At 53.9% G+C, this 21,589-nt stretch overlaps 1 protein-coding gene across 1 annotated transcript in view; it reads left to right on the forward strand.

Moving 5' to 3' along the window:
* Window positions 1–21,589, forward strand: part of OBSCN (obscurin, cytoskeletal calmodulin and titin-interacting RhoGEF) — a 169,468-nt gene that overhangs the window by 83,301 nt on the left and 64,578 nt on the right. Inside the window, 21 exon segments of the mRNA XM_070045296.1 lie at window positions 434–706; window positions 1,426–1,692; window positions 1,901–2,167; window positions 3,717–3,989; window positions 4,420–4,686; window positions 5,659–5,925; window positions 6,038–6,301; window positions 6,625–6,888; window positions 9,314–9,577; window positions 10,687–10,950; window positions 14,175–14,438; window positions 14,752–15,015; window positions 15,335–15,598; window positions 15,925–16,188; window positions 16,508–16,771; window positions 17,095–17,358; window positions 17,914–18,177; window positions 18,776–19,039; window positions 19,595–19,858; window positions 20,457–20,720; window positions 21,040–21,303. Coding sequence (XP_069901397.1) covers window positions 434–706; window positions 1,426–1,692; window positions 1,901–2,167; window positions 3,717–3,989; window positions 4,420–4,686; window positions 5,659–5,925; window positions 6,038–6,301; window positions 6,625–6,888; window positions 9,314–9,577; window positions 10,687–10,950; window positions 14,175–14,438; window positions 14,752–15,015; window positions 15,335–15,598; window positions 15,925–16,188; window positions 16,508–16,771; window positions 17,095–17,358; window positions 17,914–18,177; window positions 18,776–19,039; window positions 19,595–19,858; window positions 20,457–20,720; window positions 21,040–21,303 — 5,574 coding nt within the window.

The raw sequence follows: 21,589 nt of genomic DNA on the forward strand, positions 1-21,589 counted from the left end.
CTGATGGTCTGGCCAGTGTTTGATGAGACAGGAAAGGGACAGGAAAGGGAGGGCGGTGTGGTGAGTTTGTCCTAGAGCTGGATTGCCTGTTCATTTGGGGTGCCTGTTCTTCTTCTGGAGCATAGAAGCTGGTGACACCTGTGTGCGGCGCTTATTCTCTCCACATTGTTCCATAGCAAATGTGAAGGTGGCCACCCTGGTCATAACGCATAGCTATCAGCCATCCAAACACCAAGGTGTGGACAGCTGGAGGCCAAGAGGACATTCACTGAGAGGGGCAGCAGGCCCTCTGGGAGTGGGATTGGGGACGGTGGGCTGGTCTTGTCCCTCCTGGGGTGTGGACTGGGGCTGCTACAGGCTTGACGGTGCCTGTCTCGAGGGGCAGACTTCCGTGGGCCTGGCTGGCGTGACGGCTGTCTCCTCTGGCCCACAGACCTGCACGTGGGCATCACCAAGAGGCTGAAGACAGTGGAGGTGACGGAGGGCGAGAGCTGCAGCTTTGAGTGCGTCCTGTCCCATGAGAACACTAGCGATGTTGCTGTGTGGATGGTTGGTGGGAAAACGGTGGGCAGCTCTGGCCGCTTCCGGGCCACACGCCAGGGCCGCAAGTATACGCTGGCCATCCGAGATGCTCTGCTGAGTGACGCCGGGGAGGTGGTCTTCTCTGTGCGGGGCCTCACCTCCAAGGCCTCGCTCATCATCAGAGGTGGGTGATGGCGGCAGTGGGAACCGACTGGCCGGGGCAGGTTGGGGGTCTGTCTCTAGGGGCTGGTTTGGGAGCTGCTGAGCCTGGGCCCTCCCCAGGCAGCCTGGAGCAGGGGCCTTGGGCTTGGAAGCCGGAAGGGGGTGCCTCTGGGGACTGTCTCCCCAGCCCCTGGTTGGCACCTGAAGGCATCTGTCAGAGTACCGGGGGCTTCTGGTCATCCAGGGGGCTTCCTTTCTAGGATGAGGTTCTGGAGGCTTGGGGCAGAAGCAGGGTTTCTGATCTTCAGTCCGTGATTCGACTGCTGTGGGAGCTCCCAGGGTGCATGACTCGTGAAGCCAGGGAAGTTGCCATTGGCATTTCTGAGCTCCTACTTCCAGCATGAGTACTTGGCGCCAGTGGGTAAAGCTCAGCCCACAGGCAGCGCTGGCCCATGGCCGTGCTTTGAGTCACAGGACTCTGAACTGTGCTGAGAACATAAGATTCTGTGGTCTAATCTTTCTCCCTCCCGGGGTCCTTCCCTGGTATTCCAGGGCTCTGAGGCCCCTGGGTCTGAGGTTCCAGAGTTGGAAGTTTTAGAGCTGTAGATTCTGTGGTCCCAACCTTCAGAGCCTGAAGGTTCCTGAATGCCTGCCTTGCCCTCACCCCAGGCATGGCTAGGGCTGTGGCCGTGGGTAGAGCTGCGGCCATGCTTCTTGGGCCACTATCTCTGTTCTTTTCAGAGAGGCCAGTTGACATTACGAAGCCACTGGAAGACCAGCGGGCCATGCTGGGTGAGGATGTGGTGCTGAGGTGTGAGCTGTCACGGGAGGGGTCCCCAGTGCGCTGGCTGAAGGATGGGAAAGCCATTCGTAAGAGTCGGAAGTATGAGCTTCTCATCGAAGGCACTCGAGCCATGCTGGTCATCCATGCAGCCTCACTCAAAGATTCTGGCGAGTACACGTGTGAGACGGAGTCTTCCAAAAGCACAGCCAGCCTCCGAGTGGAAGGTAACCCCCATGAGAGACCCTGGGACAGCCCCTGTGGCTTCTCTTTCCAGGCAGGAATGGAGGGGCGCCCAGCAGGGAAGGGGCTTGCTCAGGTCCCTGAGGTTCTGTGGGTGGGCCAGGAGAACCACCTGTGATGGGAGTGATTTCCTGTCCTGAGGGCCTACATGGGGTCTGCACAGGCCTCTCCCTCCCATCCATTCTCCCACAGAAAAGCCAAACCGGTTCACGGAGGAGCTGGCTGACCTGCAGGTAGAGGAGAAGGGCACAGCTGTGTTTGCCTGCAAGACGGAGCGCCCCGCGGCCTCAGTGACCTGGCGCAAGGGCCTCACAGAGCTGCAAACCTCAGAGAAGCATGCTCCCAGCCAGGAGGGCGTGACCTTGAGGCTCACCATCAGCGCCCTGGAGAAGGCGGACAGTGACACTTACACCTGTGACATTGGCCAGGCCCAGTCCCAGGCTCGGCTCCTGGTGAAAGGTTAGGCCCGGTCACCGTGCTGCTGCTCTCATTTGCACACTGTATTTCAAGGCCCATGGTGTGCTCAGGTGTAAGCTTTGTTTCAAGTAGACTTGGAGATGGGAAGAGATCAGAACTCTGCCTGGCCCTAGACAAACCCAGCCTTGGTTTCCCCATCTCCAAGGGGAGTTGTCCTGGGTGGTCCTGTCTCTGGCCCTCCCAGCTGGGCCTTGTGTAAATGAGTCAGCAGCCCTCATTTATTTGTGCCTCCATTTGCTGGATGAATGTTTCTGGAACCCTTCCAGCGTGTGCCCCTGCACGAGCTCTGCATGTACGTACATGCAGATGTACCGCCTCTGCTCCTGTGGAAGGAGACTTGCTCGGGGAGATTTTCAGGTTGGAGCAGCAGTTTTCACCTGGCAGGCAGGGTGAGGGTTATCACTCTCCCACTTCACAGATAGGGAGACTGGGCCTTTACTCGGGGTTGTTGGCTGGTTCAGGGTTGTAGGACAAGTAGACATCAGGGCAGGGTTGAGCCCAGCCCTCCAGATCCCAGGGCCAGTGTCCAGGGTGAAGTCAGGGGGAGGTCCTTCCTGGGGGGTCTCTCCACAGAAAAAAAACCCAAAAGAATAACAAAGAAGCCTCACTCTTGATTTCTTTCTCTTTTTCAGTGAAATACAGTGAATCCACTGAGCTCAGTGAAAACATTTTGGTAGCGCAGTAGAAGCACCGCTATCTAATGAAGTATTGGGTTGGCCAAAAAGTTCGTTCAGGTTTTTCCGTAAGATGCTACCAAAAACCCGAACGAACTTTTTGGCCAACCCAGTAGATGTTCATACTTTAAAAAAGTCAGAGTGTCCCATGATAACAACATATGGTCTTTAAAAACATTTAAAACACACAGACTTGTACCAGGCTAATAGTGTCAGCCAGAGCCTTTTCTTTGTGTATCAGTTCACGAATCAGAATTCCGTATCTCTTTTTGCGTACATCGCCCTCCTGATGTGCTATCTATGCTTTCTGGTGTGCAATAGCTTCAAGACACCTGTGAATGCAGAAGGAATCTGGCGGCCAATCTACCTCTATATTTATAACTTCTTCCTAAGGTTTTACCATACCTAAGACAACAGCAAAACATTTTTTTCTAGCGATTCACGTTGTCAGTCCTCCAATGCATTCGATTTAAATGTTATCATAGCCATGCATCTTTTTTCACACTCGTTTCTTCTGTTAATACAAAATTTAATTGCGTTAAGTGATTTCTGTGACAGGCATAACTGGCCTAGACAGGTTAGGGAGCACAGCTTCATGGAGGGGCCTTACAGTGGGTCACCTTGTGTGCTCTGCAGAAGGACCCCAGAGGTGGATTGGGGCTCACTGATGGATCTAAAACAAATACTTTTGGACAGTTCAACTCGGACCCACTTACCTTTTTATGTTTTGTCATTCGGAGCCCGTTAGAGTCATTTGCTCGATCTCTGTCGGGAGCCCACCCCAGGTCTTGGGAGCACCCTGTTTCCCTTGGCAGCTAGCCAGAGGGTCACTGACATGCCCGTTTGTGTCCCTGCAGGCCAGAAAGTGCTCATCACGGAGGACCTGAAGGACTTGGAGGTGCAGGAGGGCTCCTCGGCCACCTTCTGCTGCCGTATCTCCCCTGCCGACTACAAGCCCGTCCACTGGTTCTTGGACAAAACCCCACTGTCTGCCAGCAAACTCAGTGAGATCAAGGTCCAGCCAGGTGGCTACCATGTACTTACCCTGCGGCAGCTGGCCCTCAAGGACTCAGGCACCATCCATTTTGAGGCAGGCGACCAGCGGACCTCAGCTGCCTTGCAGGTCATAGGTAGGCTGCATGTGCCCAGTGCTGTCGTGGGGGCCAGTCTGTGTGACTAAGCATGCAACCTCAAGACAGTGGCTTGGCCACATGCTGGATGAGGCCCTGGGGCTTACAGAGAAGGCACCATGGACTTCCCATGGGCTGGGGCCTTTGATCCCAGGGAGCGGGGCTTGGGAGGCTGAGTGGCGCTATTTCAAGATGCGTTGTTGCACATGGTATGCAGAGGTGAGCTCAAGGTCAGTGTAGAGGCTGGGCCCACCCCTCTGGTATGTGGAGCCACACAGAGCCTGTCCTGTTCTCCCAGCAGCCCTGTCTGCAGCCCAGACTGAGGGGGACAGGTGGGCACTGACCAGGAGTGTTACCTGGTCTGCAGTGAGACCTGGGGCTTTTCCTGCAGGAGCCCACAAGTGTCATATGCATCCCTCTCTGTCTTCAGAGAAGCCAGGTGTTTTCTCCCGGGAGCTCACAGATGCCACAGTCATGGAGGGGGAAGATCTGACCCTGGTCTGTGAGACTGCTGCTTTAGACAACCCTGTGTGCTGGACCAAGGACGGGAAGGCCCTGCGGCCGTCGGCCCGGTGCCGTCTGAGCTATGAGGGCCGCCGAGCCCAACTGGTCATCACTGACACCACCCTTCAGGACGGTGGGCGCTACAAGTGTGAGGCTGGCGGTGCCTGGAGCAGCTCCGTTGTCAGGGTCCATGGTGAGCCCCTGGAGGGGGGTGCTGGGCAGCCTCCAGCCGCACTCTGGGCACCCCTGTTTCTTGTCTTGCTAAGGGCAAGGGGGACTCCGGGACTCTATCTGACCCTGTCTATCTCTGCCCTCTATGTGTGTGTGTGTGTGTGGGGGGTGGTGCTGTTCTGAGACTCCTTCTGTCCACCTGTATCTTTCCAGCAGTTCATCCATCTTGCTCTGCTCCCTACTGCCCATCTCTGGGTCTCTGCTGGTCCTGATAGCATCCCTCACCCTCTCTTGGTCTTCTGACCAGCAATCTCTTTTTTACTTCATTCCCAACTTTGTTTTGTGTTCTGACGTCGCCGTGTCTCCCTTCTCCCGGCTTGGCTCATCTCCATCTGTCTCAGTCAGCTTGGGTTCCGGGTAACAAATACCACAGACTGAGTAGCATAAAAAAAACATGTCTCCCGGTTTATTGTCTCCCAGTTCTGGAGACTAGAAGTCTGAGATCAAGGTGTTGGCAGGCCTGGCTTCTCCTGAGGCCTTTCTCCTTGGCGTGTAGATAGCTGTCTTCTCCCTGTGTCTTCACAGTCATCCCTCTGTGTGTGTCTGTGTCCTAATCTCCTTTTCTTGTAAGGACACCAATACTGTGGGATTAAGACCCACCCTAGTGACGTAATTTTACCTCAGTCTTCTCTTTAAAGACCCCCATCTCCAAATACGGCCCCATTCTGGGTCCTGAGGGTTAGGGCTCCAACAGATGAATTTGGGGGACACAATGTAGCCCATAACACTCCACCCTTCTCTGTTTCCTGCTGTTTGGCTCACCCTCCTGGAGAGGCAGAGATCTTGAGGTCACCGTCACTAGCCCCCAATGTAGACAGTGAGGTGGGCCTGCCTGCACCCTGCAGCTGCTGCTCTCAGCCATGCTTGACCACAGGGGAGACCCCTGTAGGAGGCAGCGGGGTGAGGGCTGAGCTGAGCTCATGCCTGTCCACAGCTCAGCCAGTGCGGTTCGAAGAGGGGCTGAAAGACGTGGAGGTACTGGAGGGTGGTGCTGCCACACTACACTGCATGCTGTCATCGGTGGCCATGCCCGTGGAGTGGCGTCATGGAGATGAGGTTGTGCAGCCTGGAGGCAAGTACAGCCTGCGGCAGGAGGGTACCATGCTGGAACTGCTCATCCGGGACCTGCGGCCTCAGGACAGCGGGCAGTACTCCTGCTGCTTCAGGGACCAGATAACATCGGCCAGGCTAACCGTACAGGGTAAGTATACTTACTCACTCTGCCCATGTGACCCTATGTGGTTCCATACAGCCCCTTTCATCCTTTGTGGGGGGATGAAGATGATGTCTGTGTCCATCGGACCTTGTTGCAGCCCTACCTGCTGAGTTCATAGGAAGACTGAGAAGCAAGGAGGCCACGGAAGGGACCACGGCCACGCTGCGCTGTGAGCTGAGCAAGGCAGCCCCTGTGGAGTGGAGGAAGGGGCCTGAGACCCTCAGAGCTGGAGACAGAGTGAGCCTGAGGCAGGATGGAGCCGTGTGTGAGCTGGAGATCCGTGGCCTGACCGTGGAGGATGCTGGGGAGTACTCGTGTGTGTGCGGGCAGGAGAAGACATCAGCCACGCTCACAGTCAGGGGTAAAGACCACATGTGACCACGTGGACTGGCATTTGGTGGCTGCCCATCACCTCTCTGCTCTCAGTTTCCTTTTCTACTCTGCTGTCTCACTATCCTTCTCCTTCCATAATTCTTTCATTGTCCCTGTCATGTTCCCTGTCTGCTGTGTGGCACATGTACAGGTTGGACCTTTAAATGTCACAGTCCACAGTGTGTACTGGGCACACCCAGCAGGTGGTCCATGTCCAGTTAGGTTTTGTATCTTCTATGAACTATCCACGTCCTGTTTCTTCTGCGTGTTCAGAGAGCGTGATAGTGTTTGTGTGTTTCTGACCATCTCCAGGCCTGCCTGCCAAGTTCACAAAGGGTCTGAGGAAGGAAGAGGCCATGGAAGGGGCCACGGCCATGCTGCACTGTGAGCTGAGCAAGGCAGCCCCTGTGGAGTGGAGGAAGGGGCCCGAGACCCTCAGAGCTGGAGACAGAGTGAGCCTGAGACAGGACGGAGCCGTGTGTGAGCTGGAGATCCGTGACCTGGTTGTGGCAGATGCCGGGGAGTACTTGTGCGTGTGCGGGCAAGAGAGAACAGCGGCCAGGCTGACTGTCAGGGGTAAAGACTGTGTGTGGCCACGTGGAGCAGTGGCTTCGTGTCTGAGGGCTTGATCATATCCTTGAGCTCTGCCCTGTCTGTGTACAGTCTTTCTCTTCTGTGTGCATCTCCTGCATTCCTGCAGCACGAGTCTCCCAGCACCTGCTTCTGTGAGGCTCGTCTCAGATAAAGAGCAGAGAATGTGGTCCTCCCTGCTCTCAGGGGCTCATGCCTGAGGGAGAGAAGGAGGGCACCCACACAGTACAAGAGTGGAAGTATGGTCCTCTTGAGGGGGCATGCCAAGAGAGAAGCTAGGAAGTCGATCAAAGCGTGGCCCTCGAGGGTGGGATGTCAAACGGGGTGTCAAGAGGTAGAAGCTGGGACATGCATGCTGGGCCATGGGAGAGTCATGATGGGAGGTCCTAGGTTCTGTTGTCCAGCTCCTGGTGGTTAGGAGAGGTGAGGCTGGGTGTAGGGATAGGGTGGAGGTGAAGAGGGTATGGACAGTGCTTGACTGTGGAAGGAGAGGAAGGAGGGGCAGGAAGAGCTGCACAGAGGCGCAGAGCCAGAGTCAGGAAGGGCAGGTAGACACCCATGCTGGCGTTGGGGTTCCTGTCTGGCATCTGTGGCAGGTAAGCTGGCTCTAGGCAACTGCCACAGAAGGGGCTCCATCAGGCGTGGCGTGGTGACCTGTGGCTGGGACACGGGATGAGAGGTCACAGTTTGAGGGTGGGGCACAGTCAGCTAGAGCAGGAGGGCTGGCCCATGTGTTTAGGGGCCAGTAGGGCCACTTCCTTTGTGGGGTGGAAGACGGCCAGCTGGGTGGATGTCCTTGAAGTGAGGTAGTGGGAGTCCCCTTGCATCAGAGCAGCCCACTGTGGGCATTTTGCCTGGTGTCTCCTTGGGGCCCCCCTTCCAACGAGTGCTTGTGTGGCCAGCATGGTGTCTGTGGCCCATTCCTTGTCTGCAAGCTCCAGAGTCCATCAGTCTATGTGTCCGTCTGACCTTCCCCAGGCCTGACCAGCCAATTCAAAAAAGTTATGAAGCGTGAGCAGGCCATGGGAGGAGCCATGTCCACATTCGTGCTGTGCTGTGAGCTGAGCAAGGCAGCCCCATGCAGTGGTGGAAGGGGCCTGAGACCCTCAGAGATGAGGACTCAGGACGGGGCTTTGCTGTGGTGTGGCTCGTGGCCTGGCAATAGGTCAGCTCCCTGTGTTGGGGGTCCAGGTCCTCAGGGGCCTGCCCTAGTGAGGGCCTAGGCACTTCCTGTGGGGGTAGCAGATGGGACAGAGGATGAGGCCACCCACCATGTCCTAAGAGGGTCCTGTGAGCAACATTGATGAAGGGGCCTGGGGGCATCTCAGCGCAGAAGGAAGGACAGCTCTGTAGGTGCACAGGGGCCTCACATCCTGGGCCCTGTTGGGCCATGCTCACAAGACAAGGTGGACCCTGAAGAGGGTTCTGGAGGCTGGGCAGGGCCGTCATGTGCACAGATACGCAGATCTTTGGGGAGAGGCCAGGCCACCATGCCACCTTGAACTTCATGAATGGAGTGCAGCGTCTCCAGCACAGAGACACTGGGCACTCATGCTGTTCAGACCCACCAGGAGACCACAGGGGATGTGGGCCTGGAGGCCTATCTCACAGTCAAGAGCAGCTTGCACTGCACGAGGCACCACCAGTGGCCAAGGAGCGGAGGACCCAAGTTGACCAGCTGCAAGCAGCCCAAGAGAGCTGCTTTTAAGAGTATGCAGGTCCCAAGGACACCTACTCCAGGACGACAGGCCAGGAGGAGGGTGGCTTTGGCTTCCCTTATAGCTGTGGTGTTCCTAGCTCTGTCAGTCCTGTTCAGGCCCAGTCACGCTGGGGCTCTGGCCCCAGCAGCAGCAGGAGTTGACAAGGCGGGAGCGCTGGTGCAAACTTGTGGGAAAGTTTAGGTAGCTCTCTTTGTGTCTCCGTCCCCAGATATATCCCTCAAGATCATAAAATTGCTAAGAAATGAGGCCTGGAGGGGGCCACAGCCATGGTGTGGTGTAAGCTGGGCAGCCTGGCATGTAGAGTGGGGGAAGGGGTCTGGGCCCTTGAATCTGGCATCAGATACACTCTGAGGCAGGATGGGCCATGGAAGATGCTGAGAGGACATCCCTTCTGATTACTGTCCCTTTCCATCCATCCTGTGGGCACTGTGGCCATTTCTATGTGTCTGTCCATGTCATGAGGTCCTCACTGAGGATTCCATTTCCTTGCTGGTTTGTATCTAGATGGGCTCAGCCTAGTCTGTCCTCTGCCCCCATGCACTGCCACCTACCCATGTGTCTGTGGGTCCAAGCTTTTATTCCTTATTTGCTCCAAAGTGTGAGTGTTTTATTGTCAAGTGTCCACATCCTGATCTCCCGAAATTCTCCAGAGAGTCTGATGTTTTCTGTGTCACTCTGACCCTGCCCAGCCCTGCCCACCAAATTCACAAAGGGTCTGAGGAAGGAGGAGGCCACAGAAGGGACCACGGCCACACTGCGCTGCGAGCTGAGCAAGACGGCCCCCGTGGAGTGGAGGAAGGGACCCGAGATCCTCAGAGCCGGGGACAGAGTGAGCCTGAAGCAGGACGGGGCCGTGTGTGAGCTGGAGATCCGTGGCCTGGCTGTGGCGGACACTGGGGAGTACTCGTGTGTGTGCGGGCAGGAGAGGACCTCAGCCACGCTCACTGTCAGGGGTAAAGACCACGTGAGGCCAAATGGACTTGTTTCCATGTCACCACCTCCCCTGTTGGATCCTGTGGCTTTCTGTATCTTTTCAACTGGATTCCCCCAGCTGTCTCATGGCTCCTGTTTCCCTGTCCAGTAGATGTCATGTCCAGTGCTTTGTGTTCTCTGTTCCCTCTGGGGCATTTGCCTCCATCACCATCTGTGCATTTGTCCACTTGTTCATACTGTGCTCTTTTGCAGTTTGTGTGGTTTTTGTGGTGTCCTGGACACAGAGTCCCCTGAGAGAGTCTGATGTTCTCAGTGACTTCTTAGCTTTCCTCAGCCCCGCCTGCCAAGTTCACAAAGGGTCTGAGGAATGAAGAGGCCACAGAAGGGACCATGGACATACTGTGCCGTGAGCTGAGCAGGATGGCCCCTGTGGATTGGAGGAAGGGCCCCGAGACCCTCTGAGATGGAAATAGAGGGAGCCTGAGGCAGGGTGGGGCCATGTGGGAGCTGGAGATCATGGCCTGGCTATGATGGATGCTGGGGAGTACTTGTGTGTATGCGGGCAGGAGAGGACCTTGGCCATGCCCACTGTCAGGGGTAAAGACCACGTGTGATCAAGCAGAGCCATATTTTGGTGTTCAGTTATTGACTTCATTGCCTCCATCTGCATTCATTCCACGTTCTCTCCCTGTCTCGGTGCCACCTTTTTTCCATAAGGCAGTGGAATCCCTTCCACCTTCCTGGGCTGTTGTGTGAACCAGAAGAAACCAGCAATTAAGCCACTTCCCACCCCTCGTGTCACCACTGGTACTGTCCTGTTGTCCTGTTGGAGTCTGTGTCTTTTCCTCCATCCTGTCACATTCTGCCCCCAAACTTCTCCAGAGAATCCGATGGTCTCCATGTCATTCTGACCCTTCTCAGCCCTGCCTGCTAGGTTAATACAAAGTATTAGGCCTGAGGAGTCCACAGAAGGGGCTGGGCTGAGGGAAGCCACCAACCACAGTGTGTCCTCGGCACACCCAGCACATGGCCCATGTGTGCTTGGGTTTTGTGCTTCCTCTGTGTTGTTCGCATCCTGCCTTTTGTGTGTGCTCACAGAGTGTGATTGTGTGTGTGTCTTTCTGACCAGCCCTGCCTGCCAAGTTCACAAAGGGTCTGAAGAATGAAGAAGCCATGGAAGGGGCTACAGCCACCCTGCACTGTGAGCTGAGCAAGGCGGCCCCTGTGGAGTGGAGGAAGGGGCCCGAGACCCTCAAACCTGGGGACAGAGTGAGCCTGAAGCAGGATGGGGCCAAGTGTGAGCTGCAGATACATGGCCTGGTTGTGGCGGACTCCGGGGAGTACTCGTGTGTGTGCGGGCAGGAGAGGACTTCTGCCACACTGGCCATCAGGGGTAAAGACTGCATGTGGCCACCTGAATGACTTCTCTCTGCCATCTGTTCTGTGCTCTCCCAACGTCACTGTCGTCTTAGGGTTACAGTCACCGTCTGTCTGATCCATCTCACAAAACGCACTGGCCAGCCCTGTCTAGACCTTGCGGGTACAGACCCAAGGGGCAGGTGGTGTGAGGACACCCCCAGGGAGGCATCATGGTCCAGGAGAGCTGCTCTGGGCCACTGGCACGTGGCTGGGGCTGTGGGTATGCATGGGGTCTCGACCTCAGGTGTGGAGTGGAGTCATTCATGTTAGTGACGGATGTGCACAGAAAGACTGAGGTGCAGCATTGAGGGGCTCAGGGAGCAGGTGGCCAGACAGGCCAGGCCCTCCTGTGTGTGGTAACAGCATTTGATTGACCTTGGAGATTGTATGGAGGCTCTGAAGAGCTCTGTCTCAGAAAGCTTGGGCTGTATAACAAATACCACATATAGGTGACTTAACAGCACACATTTATTGTTTCACAGTCCTGGAGGCTGGAAGTCCAAGACCAAGGTGTCTGCAGGGTTGGTTTCTTTTGAGGCTTCTCTGCTTGGCTTGTAGACAGCTGTGTTCTCCCTTTGTCCTCACCTGGGCATCCTCTGTGTGTTCCTGTGTTCTAATCTCCTCTTCTTATAAGGACACTTATAAGTCAGATTGAATTAGTACCCCCCCCGCCCGTGACCCCATTCTATTCTTAATTACCTCTATAAAGACCTTATTTCCAAATAAATTCACATTCTGAGTTCTTGGGGGTTAAGGCTTCAACATATGAATTTGAGGGGAGACATGATTCAGTCCATAATACTCTGTCATCTTGTCCCCCAAAATGCATGTTCTTTTCACATGCAGAGTACATTTACCTCATCCCCCAAACCCAAAAGTTTTAACCCATTCCAGTGTCAAGCTAAGTCAAAAATCTAATCTAAATCTCATCTAAATCAAGTATGTGTGAGACTAGAGTTATGATTCATCCTGAGGCAAAATTCCTCTCCAGCTGTGAACCTGTGAAATCAGACAAGTTATACGTTTCCAAAACACTTCAGTGGAACAGGCATGGGATAGATATTCCCATTGCAAAAGAGAGAAATAGGAAAGAAGAAAGAGGCCACTGGTTTCACAGAAACCCAGCATCTAGTAGGACAGATTCTGTTAGATTTTAAGGCTGGAGAATGATCCTCTGGCTCAATGCTCTGTCTCTGGGCCCACCAGAGTGGTGACCTCACCCCCTTGGCCCTGGACAGAGGTGGCCTGGCCCTCTGGGACCATGGATGCAGTGGCATCCCTGCTGACCTCTGAATTGCCATTGGGGTTATTCTTCCCAACTTTGAAGGATAGCACATGTTCCCAGCCGGATAGCTGTATTGACCCATCCTATAGAAATCCCAGCTTCCATCATTTTGTCCCTTCCGTGTCTGATTAAGTCATGGCTGGCAGGGTTTCTGCTGATATAAAATTCTCAAAAGCCTTGTTGGTCTTCTTTACAATTCACAGGAGTCCAAGCTTTCAGACAAGAGCCTTCCACACAGCCTTCCTGGATAATTCCATCTCTAGTCCTGACTTTGCTGAGGTGGCTGATTGGATCCAGGACTCACACTCATAATCTCTTTACTGAATGGTTTTCCAGCCACACCCTTGGTATTCTCTCTAGAACAGGCATTCTCATTTTTTTGCAATTTCAGGGGGCTGGAAAATTTCTAAATCCTCAACTTTTGGTTTCCGTTTGCTTAAATACTTCCTTCTTTGACATAACTCAGTTTTCTCTCACATTTTACCATAAGCAACAAGGAACAATCAGTCTGCGTCTTCAATGCTTGGCTTACGAGTCGCCTCAGCTAAATATCCAAGTTCACTTGTAAGTTCTACCTTCCACAAAACTCTGGGACACGTTTCAGCCAAATTCTTTGCTGCTTATTAAAGGATTGCCTTTCTTCCAGTTTCCAATAACACATTTCTCATTTCCATCTGAGGCCTCACCAGAAGCACCTTTAGCATTAATATTTCTACCCATAATCTCTTCAAGGCAATCTAGATTTATCTAACATGCACCTCAGAACTCTTCCAGTTGCGACCCATCACCCAGTTCCAAGGCTACTTCCATAATTTTAGGTATTTGTTACAGTAGCGACCCACTCCTGATACCAAAATCTGAATGGCTTAACAACATAACAGTGGCTTTAAACATCAGAAAAATTTTTCCTCCCAGTCCTAGGAGTTGGAAGTCTGAGATCAAGGTGTGGGCAAGGCTGGTTTCCCTCGAGACCTCTCTCCTTGGCTTGTAGACGGCCATCTTCTCTCCATGTCCTCACATGGTCATCCCTCTGTGTGTGTGTCTGTGTCCTAATATCCTCTCCTTACAAGAACACCAGTCATGTTGGGTTAGGTTCCACCTCAGTGACTTCCTTTTTCCTCAGTCACCTCTTTAAAGACCACATCCCCCAATACATCTACATTCTGTGGTCCTGGGGGTTAGGGCTCCAACATATGATTTCTGAGGGACACGATTCACCCCACAACAGGTTGTAACCAGGGTGGGCTCTGGTCAGCTATAACTTGTGAAGCTCACACTCTTCCTGGAGTTGGTATGGAGGAGAAGACTGCAGGTTGGAGGGCTTGGGGCATGGTTAGAATAGCTAGCTAGAATCCATTAGGGTCTAGGAGACCTGAGCTAGGAGAGTGCAAGTCCAGTGGGGTAAGGAAAGGAATGTGCGAGGTGGATGAGGTGGGGCCTGGTGTGGGCAGGGAAGGCATGCAGTGAGCCCAGATGTGGGCAGTGCTTGGATTGACACTCTACCTGGGGTGGGGAGCACAACTGAGGGATGTCAGTGGGGCACTTGATGTCATGACTGGAAGGTGCCTTCTGGGGGTTCTCCCAGGAGAGATGTACATTGCATTGTTGCATGTATGAGCTGGCAGAGCCTGGTTCGTACTCTGGGTGCAGACGAGGTCAGCGCTTAGACAGTGTGAATGGGTATAGGTAGGACAGATGCACTCTGAGAAGACAAGAGGCCTGGATGGAACCAGTCCCCTGCCACCCTGCACCTCACTGGGAAAGATGCAAGATGATCACACTGTCATATATGCATTGGTCTGTCTCTTCACATGTCCTCCACATTGCTGCTTCTGTTCTCATCCTGAATGTTCCGGTCATACGCCCAGTCCTTTTGAGGGGTTGATGGTTTCTGTCCATCTAACCCTCTGCAGCCCTACCTGCTCGGTTCATCCAAGATCTGAAGACCAAGGAGGCCACAGAAGGGGCCACTGCCATACTTCACTGTGAGCTGAGCAAGGAAGCCCCGGTGGAGTGGAGGAAGGGGCCCAAGGCCCTCAGAGCTGGGGACAGAGTGAGGCTGAGGCAGGACGGAGCCATGTGTGAGATGGAGATCTGTGGCCTGGTTGTGGCAGATGCTGGGGAGTACTCATGCGTGTGTGGGCAGGAGAAAACCTCAGCCATGCTCACCATCAGGGGTAAAGACCCGTGTGGCCAAGCAGAGCTGTCTTTTGGTGTCCAGTTATTGACTTCCTGGTTTCCCCCTGCACTCATCCCATCCACCCTTCTTGTCTCAGTGTCACCCTCTTCCTATAACTCCATAGAATTCCTTCCTCCTTCCTGGGCTGTTGTGTGAACCATGAGAAACCAGCTCTGAGCTACTTCCTACCCCTCGTGTCACTGCAGGTTCTGTCCTGCTGTCCTGTTGGAGTCTGTTTTATCCTCTGTCCTGTCATGTCTCCAAAGTTCTCCTGAGACTCTGATGTTCTGTGTTCATCTGACCCTGCCCAGCCCTACCTGCTGAGTTCATAGGAAGACTGAGAAGCAAGGAGGCCACAGAAGGGACCACGGCCACGCTGCACTGTGAGCTGAGCAAGGAAGCTGCTGTGGAGTGGAAGAAGGGACCTGAGACCCTCAGAACTGGAGACAGAGTGAGCCTGAGGCAGGACAGAGCTGTGTGTGAGCTGGAGATCCGTGGCCTGACCGTGGAGGATGCTGGGGAGTACTCGTGCATGTGTGGGCAGGAGAGGACATCAGCCACACTCACCGTCAGGGGTAAAGACCACATGTGACTACGTGGACTGGCATTTGGTGGCTGCCCATCACCTCTCTGCTCTCAGTTTCCTTTTCTACCCAGCTATCTCACTATCCTTTTCCTTCCATAATTCTTTTATTGTCCCTGTCATGGTCCTTGTCTGTTGTGTGGCACATGTACAGATTGGACCTGTAAAAGTCACAGTCCACAGTGTGTACTGGGCACACCCATCAGGTGGTCGGTGTCCAGTTGGGTTTTGTGTCCTCTCTGTACTGTGCACATCCTGATTCTTCTGTGTGTTCAGAGAGCGTGATAGTATTTGTTTCTGACCATCTCCAGGCCTTCCTGCCAAGTTCACAAAGGGTCTGAGGAAGGAAGAGGCCACGGAAGGGGCCATGGTCATGCTGCACTGTGAACTGAGTAAGGCAGCCCCTGTGGAATGGAGGAAGGGGCTCGAGACCCTCAGAGCCGGGGACAGAGTGAGCCTGAGGCAGGACGGGGCCGTGTGTGAGCTGGAGATCCATGGCCTGACTGTGGAGGATGCTGGGGAGTACTCGTGTGTGTGCGGGCAGGAGAAGACATCAGCCACGCTCACCGTCAGGGGTAAAGACCACATGTGACCACGTGGACTGGCATTTGGTGGCTGCCCATCACCTCTCTGCTCTCAGTTTCCTTTTCTACCCTGCTCTCTCACTATCCTGTTCCTGTCCTTCCATAATTCTTTTGTTGTCCCCATCATGTTCCCTGTCTGTTATGTGGCACATGTACAGGTTGGACCTTTAAATGTCACAGTCCAGTATTTACCGGGCACACCCAGCAGGTGGTCCGTGTCCAGTTAGGTTTTGTATCTTCTATGAACTATCCACGTCCTGTTTCTTCTGCGTGTTCAGAGAACGTGATAGTGTTTGTGTGTTTCTGACCATCTCCAGGCCTGCCTGCCAAGTTCACAAAGGGTCTGAGGAAGGAAGAGGCCATGGAAGGGGCCACGGCCATGCTGCGCTGTGAGCTGAGCAAGGCAGACCCTGTGGAGTGGAGGAAGGGGCCCGAGACCCTCAGAGCTGGAGACAGAGTGAGCCTGAGGCAGGACGGGGCCGTGTGTGAGCTGGAGATCCGTGACCTGGTTGTGGCAGATGCCGGGGAGTACTCATGCGTGTGTGGTCAGGAAAAAACCTCAGCCACGCTCACTATCAGGGGTAAAGACCCATGTGGCCCAGCAGAGCTGTGTTTTGTTGTCCAATTATTGACTTCATGGCATCCCCCTGTACTCATCCCACCTACCCTCCTCACCTCAGTGCCACACTCTTCCCATAACTCCACGGAATTCCTTCCCCCTCCCGGGCTGTTGTGTGAACCACGAGAAACCAGCATCTAAACTACTTTCCACCCCTTGTGTCGCTGCAGGTTCTGTCCTATTATCCTGTAGGAGTATGTGTCTTTTCCTCTGGTCTGTCATGTGCTGCCTTTGAAGTTCTCCCATGACTCTGATGTCTGTGTCTGTCTGATCATCCTCAGCTCTACCTACTGAGTTCATAAGAAGATTGAGTAGCAAGGAGGCCACGGAAGGCACCACGGCCACGCTGCACTGTGAGCTGAGCAAGGAAGCCACTGTGGAGTGGAAGAAGGGACCTGAGACCCTCAGAGCTGGAGACAGAGTGAGCCTGAGGCAGGATGGAGCCGTGTGTGAGCTGGAGATCCGTGGCCTGACCGTGGAGGATGCTGGGGAGTACTCGTGTGTGTGCGGGCAGGAGAAGACATCAGCCACGCTCACCGTCAGGGGTAAAGACCACATGTGACCACGTGGACTGGCGTTTGGTGGCTGCCCATCACCTCTCTGCTCTCAGTTTCCTTTTCTACTGTTGTGTCTCACTATCCTTTTCCTTCCATAATTCTTTTGTTGTCCCTGTCATGGTCCTTGTCTGTTGTGTGGCACATGTACAGGTTGGACCTTTAAGAGTCATAGTCCACCGTGTGTACTGGGTACACCCATCAGGTGGTCAATGTCCAGTTGGGTTTTGTGTCCTGTATGTACTGTGCATGTCCTGTTTCTTCTGTGTGTTCAGAGAGGGTGATAGTGTTTGTGTGTTTCTGACCATCTCCAGGCCTGCCTGCCAAGTTCACAAAGGGTATGAAGAAGGAAGAGGCCATGGAAGGGGCCACAGCCATGCTGCGCTGTGAGCTGAGCAAGGCAGCCCCTGTGAAGTGGAGGAAGGGGCCTGAGACCCTCAGAGCTGGAGACAGAGTGAGCCTGAGGCAGGACGGGGCCGTGTGTGAGCTGGAGATCCGTGACCTGGTTGTGGCAGATGCCGGGGAGTACTCGTGTGTGTGTGGTCAGGAGAAAACCTCATCCACACTCACTGTCAGGGGTAAAGACCCATGTGGCCAAGCAGAGCTGTGTTTTGTTGTCCAATTATTGACTTCATGGCATCACCCTGCACTTATCCTCCCTACCGTCCTCGTTTCAGTGCCACCCTCTTCCCATAACTCCACAGAATTCCTTCTTTCTTCTGGGCTGTTGTGTGAACCACGAGCAACCAGCATCTGAGCTACTTTCCACCCCTTATGTCACTGCACGTTCTGTCCTGTTTCCTGTTAGTGTCTGTGTCTTTTACTCCATCCAGGCATGTGCTGTTCCCCAGTAATCTCCGGAGAATCTGATGTTCCCCACACCGTCCAACCCTCTCTAGCCCTGCCCAGCAGATTCGTACAAACATGTGGGCTGAGGAGTCTGCGGAAGGTGTCACAGCCACACGTTGAACGGACTGGGCCGAGGGAAGCCCCAGTCCACAGCGTGTGCTTGGCACACCCAGCACATTGCCCGTGTCCAGTTGTGTTTTGTGTCTTCTCTGTGATGTCCACATCCCGTCTAATCTGTGCCTTTAGAGAGTGCTATAGTGTTTGTGTCTTTCTGACTTTCCCAGCCCTTCCCACCAAGTTCACAAAGGGTCTGAGGAAGGAGGAGGCCACAGAGGGGGCCACGGCCACACTGCACTGCGAGCTGAGCAAGGCAGCCCTTGTGGAGTGGAGGAAGGGGCCTGAGACCCTCAGAGCTGGAGACAGAGTGAGCCTGAGGCAGGATGGAGCCGTGTGTGAGCTGGAGATCCGTGGCCTGACCGTGGAGGATGCTGGGGAGTACTCGTGTGTGTGCGGGCAGGAGAGGACATCAGCCACGCTCACCGTCAGGGGTATAGACCACATGTGACCCCGTGGACTGGCATTTGGTGGCTGCCCATCACCTCTCTGCTCTCAGTTTCCTTTTCTACCCTGCTCTCTCACTATCCTGTTCCTTTTCCTTCCATAATTCTTCTCTTTTTTTTTTCAAAGTCCCCCTTGGTTTGTTTGTTTTTTTAACACCTTTATTGGAGTATAATTGCTTTACAATGTGTGTTAGTTTCTGCTTTATAACAAAGTGAATTAGTTATACATATACATATGTTCCAATATCTCTTCCCTCTTGCGTCTCCCTCCTTCCCACCCTCCCTATCCCACCCCTCTAGGTGGTCACAAAGCACCGAGCTGATCTCCCTGTGCAATGTGGCTGCTTCCCACTAGCTATCTATTTTTCCATAATTCTTTTATTGTGCCTGTCATGTTCCCTGTCTGTTGTGTGACACAAGTACAGGTTGGACCTTTAAATGTCACAGTCCACAGTGTGTACTGGGCACACCCATCAGGGGATCTATGTCCAGTTGGGTTTTGTGTCCTGTATGTACTGTGCATGTCCTGTTTCTTCTGTGTGTTCAGAGAGGGTGATAGTGTTTGTGTGTTTCTGACCATCTCCAGGCCTGCCTGCCAAGTTCACAAAGGGTCTGAGGAAGGAAGAGGCCATGGAAGGGGCCACGGCCATAATGCGCTGTGAGCTGAACAAGGCAGCCCCCGTGGAGTGGATGAAGGGGCCCGAGACCCTCAGAGCCAGGGACAGAGTGAGCCTGAGGCAGGACGGGGCCGTGTGTGAGCTGGAGATCCGTGACCTGGTTGTGGCAGATGCCGGGGAGTACTCGTGTGTGTGTGGTCAGGAGAAAACCTCATCCACACTCACTGTCAGGGGTAAAGACCCATGTGGCCAAGCAGAGCTGTGTTTTGTTGTCCAATTATTGACTTCATGGCATCACCCTGCACTTATCCTCCCTACCGTCCTCGTTTCAGTGCCACCCTCTTCCCATAACTCCACAGAATTCCTTCTTTCTTCTGGGCTGTTGTGTGAACCACGAGCAACCAGCATCTGAGCTACTTTCCACCCCTTATGTCACTGCACGTTCTGTCCTGTTTCCTGTTAGTGTCTGTGTCTTTTACTCCATCCAGGCATGTGCTGTTCCCCAGTAATCTCTGGAGAATCTGATGTTCCCCACACCGTCCAACCCTCTCTAGCCCTGCCCAGCAGATTCGTACAAACATGTGGGCTGAGGAGTCTGCGGAAGGTGTCACAGCCACACGTTGAACGGACTGGGCCGAGGGAAGCCCCAGTCCACAGCGTGTGCTTGGCACACCCAGCACATTGCCCGTGTCCAGTTGTGTTTTGTGTCTTCTCTGTGATGTCCACATCCCGTCTAATCTGTGCCTTTAGAGAGTGCTATAGTGTTTGTGTCTTTCTGACTTTCCCAGCCCTTCCCACCAAGTTCACAAAGGGTCTGAGGAAGGAGGAGGCCACAGAGGGGGCCACGGCCACACTGCACTGCGAGCTGAGCAAGGCAGCCCCTGTGGAGTGGAGGAAGGGGCCTGAGACCCTCAGAGCTGGAGACAGAGTGAGCCTGAGGCAGGATGGAGCCGTGTGTGAGCTGGAGATCCGTGGCCTGACCGTGGAGGATGCTGGGGAGTACTCGTGTGTGTGCGGGCAGGAGAGGACATCAGCCACGCTCACCGTCAGGGGTATAGACCACATGTGACCCCGTGGACTGGCATTTGGTGGCTGCCCATCACCTCTCTGCTCTCAGTTTCCTTTTCTACCCTGCTCTCTCACTATCCTGTTCCTTTTCCTTCCATAATTCTTCTCTTTTTTTTTTCAAAGTCCCCCTTGGTTTGTTTTTTTTTTTAACACCTTTATTGGAGTATAATTGCTTTACAATGTGTGTTAGTTTCTGCTTTATAACAAAGTGAATTAGTTATACATATACATATGTTCCAATATCTCTTCCCTCTTGCGTCTCCCTCCTTCCCACCCTCCCTATCCCACCCCTCTAGGTGGTCACAAAGCACCGAGCTGATCTCCCTGTGCTATGCGGCTGCTTCCCACTAGCTATCTATTTTTCCATAATTCTTTTATTGTGCCTGTCATGTTCCCTGTCTGTTGTGTGACACAAGTACAGGTTGGACCTTTAAATGTCACAGTCCACAGTGTGTACTGGGCACACCCATCAGGGGATCTGTGTCCAGTTGGGTTTTGTGTCCTGTATGTACTGTGCATGTCCTGTTTCTTCTGTGTGTTCAGAGAGGGTGATAGTGTTTGTGTGTTTCTGACCATCTCCAGGCCTGCCTGCCAAGTTCACAAAGGGTCTGAGGAAGGAAGAGGCCATGGAAGGGGCCACGGCCATTATGCGCTGTGAGCTGAGCAAGGCAGCCCCTGTGAAGTGGATGAAGGGGCCCGAGACCCTCAGAGCTGGAGACAGAGTGAGCCTGAGGCAGGATGGAGCCGTGTGTGAGCTGGAGATCCGTGGCCTGACCGTGGAGGATGCTGGGGAGTACTCGTGTGTGTGTGGGCAGGAGAAGACATCAGCCACACTCACCGTCAGGGGTAAAGACCACATGTGACCACGTGGACTGGTGTTTGGTGGCTGCCCATCACCTCTGTGCTCTCAGTTTCCTTTTGTACTATTGTGTCTCACTATCCTTTTCCTTCCATAATTCTTTTATTGTGCCTGTCATGGTCCCTGTCTGTTGTGTGGCACATGTACAGGTTGGACCTGTAAAAGTCACAGTCCACAGTGTGTACTGGGCACACCCATCAGGTGGTCGGTGTCCAGTTGGGTTTTGTGTCCTCTCTGTACTGTGCACATCCTGATTCTTCTTTGTGTTCAGAGAGCGTGATAGTGTTTGTTTCTGACCATCTCCAGGCCTTCCTGCCAAGTTCACAAAGGGTCTGAGGAAGGAAGAGGCCACGGAAGGGGCCAAGGTCATGCTGCACTGTGAACTGAGTAAGGCAGACCCTGTGGAATGGAGGAAGGGGCCTGAGACCCTCAGAGCTGGAGACAGAGTGAGCCTGAGGCAGGATGGAGCCGTGTGTGAGCTGGAGATCCATGGCCTGACTGTGGAGGATGCTGGGGAGTACTCGTGTGTGTGCGGGCAGGAGAAGACATCAGCCACGCTCACCGTCAGGGGTAAAGACCACATGTGACCGCGTGGACTGGCATTTGGTGGCTGCCCATCACCTCTCTGCTCTCAGTTTCCTTTTCTACCCTGCTCTCTCACTATCCTGTTCCTGTCCTTCCATAATTCTTTTGTTGTCCTCATCATGTTCCCTGTCTGTTATGTGGCACATGTACAGGTTGGACCTTTAAATGTCACAGTCCGGTATTTACTGTGCACACCCAGCAGGTGGTCCGTGTCCAGTTAGGTTTTGTATCTTCTATGAACTATCCACGTCCTGTTTCTTCTGTGTGTTCA

The sequence above is a fragment of the Globicephala melas genome, chromosome 3 (assembly GCF_963455315.2).
Source record: "Globicephala melas chromosome 3, mGloMel1.2, whole genome shotgun sequence".
Taxonomy (NCBI): domain Eukaryota; kingdom Metazoa; phylum Chordata; class Mammalia; order Artiodactyla; family Delphinidae; genus Globicephala; species Globicephala melas.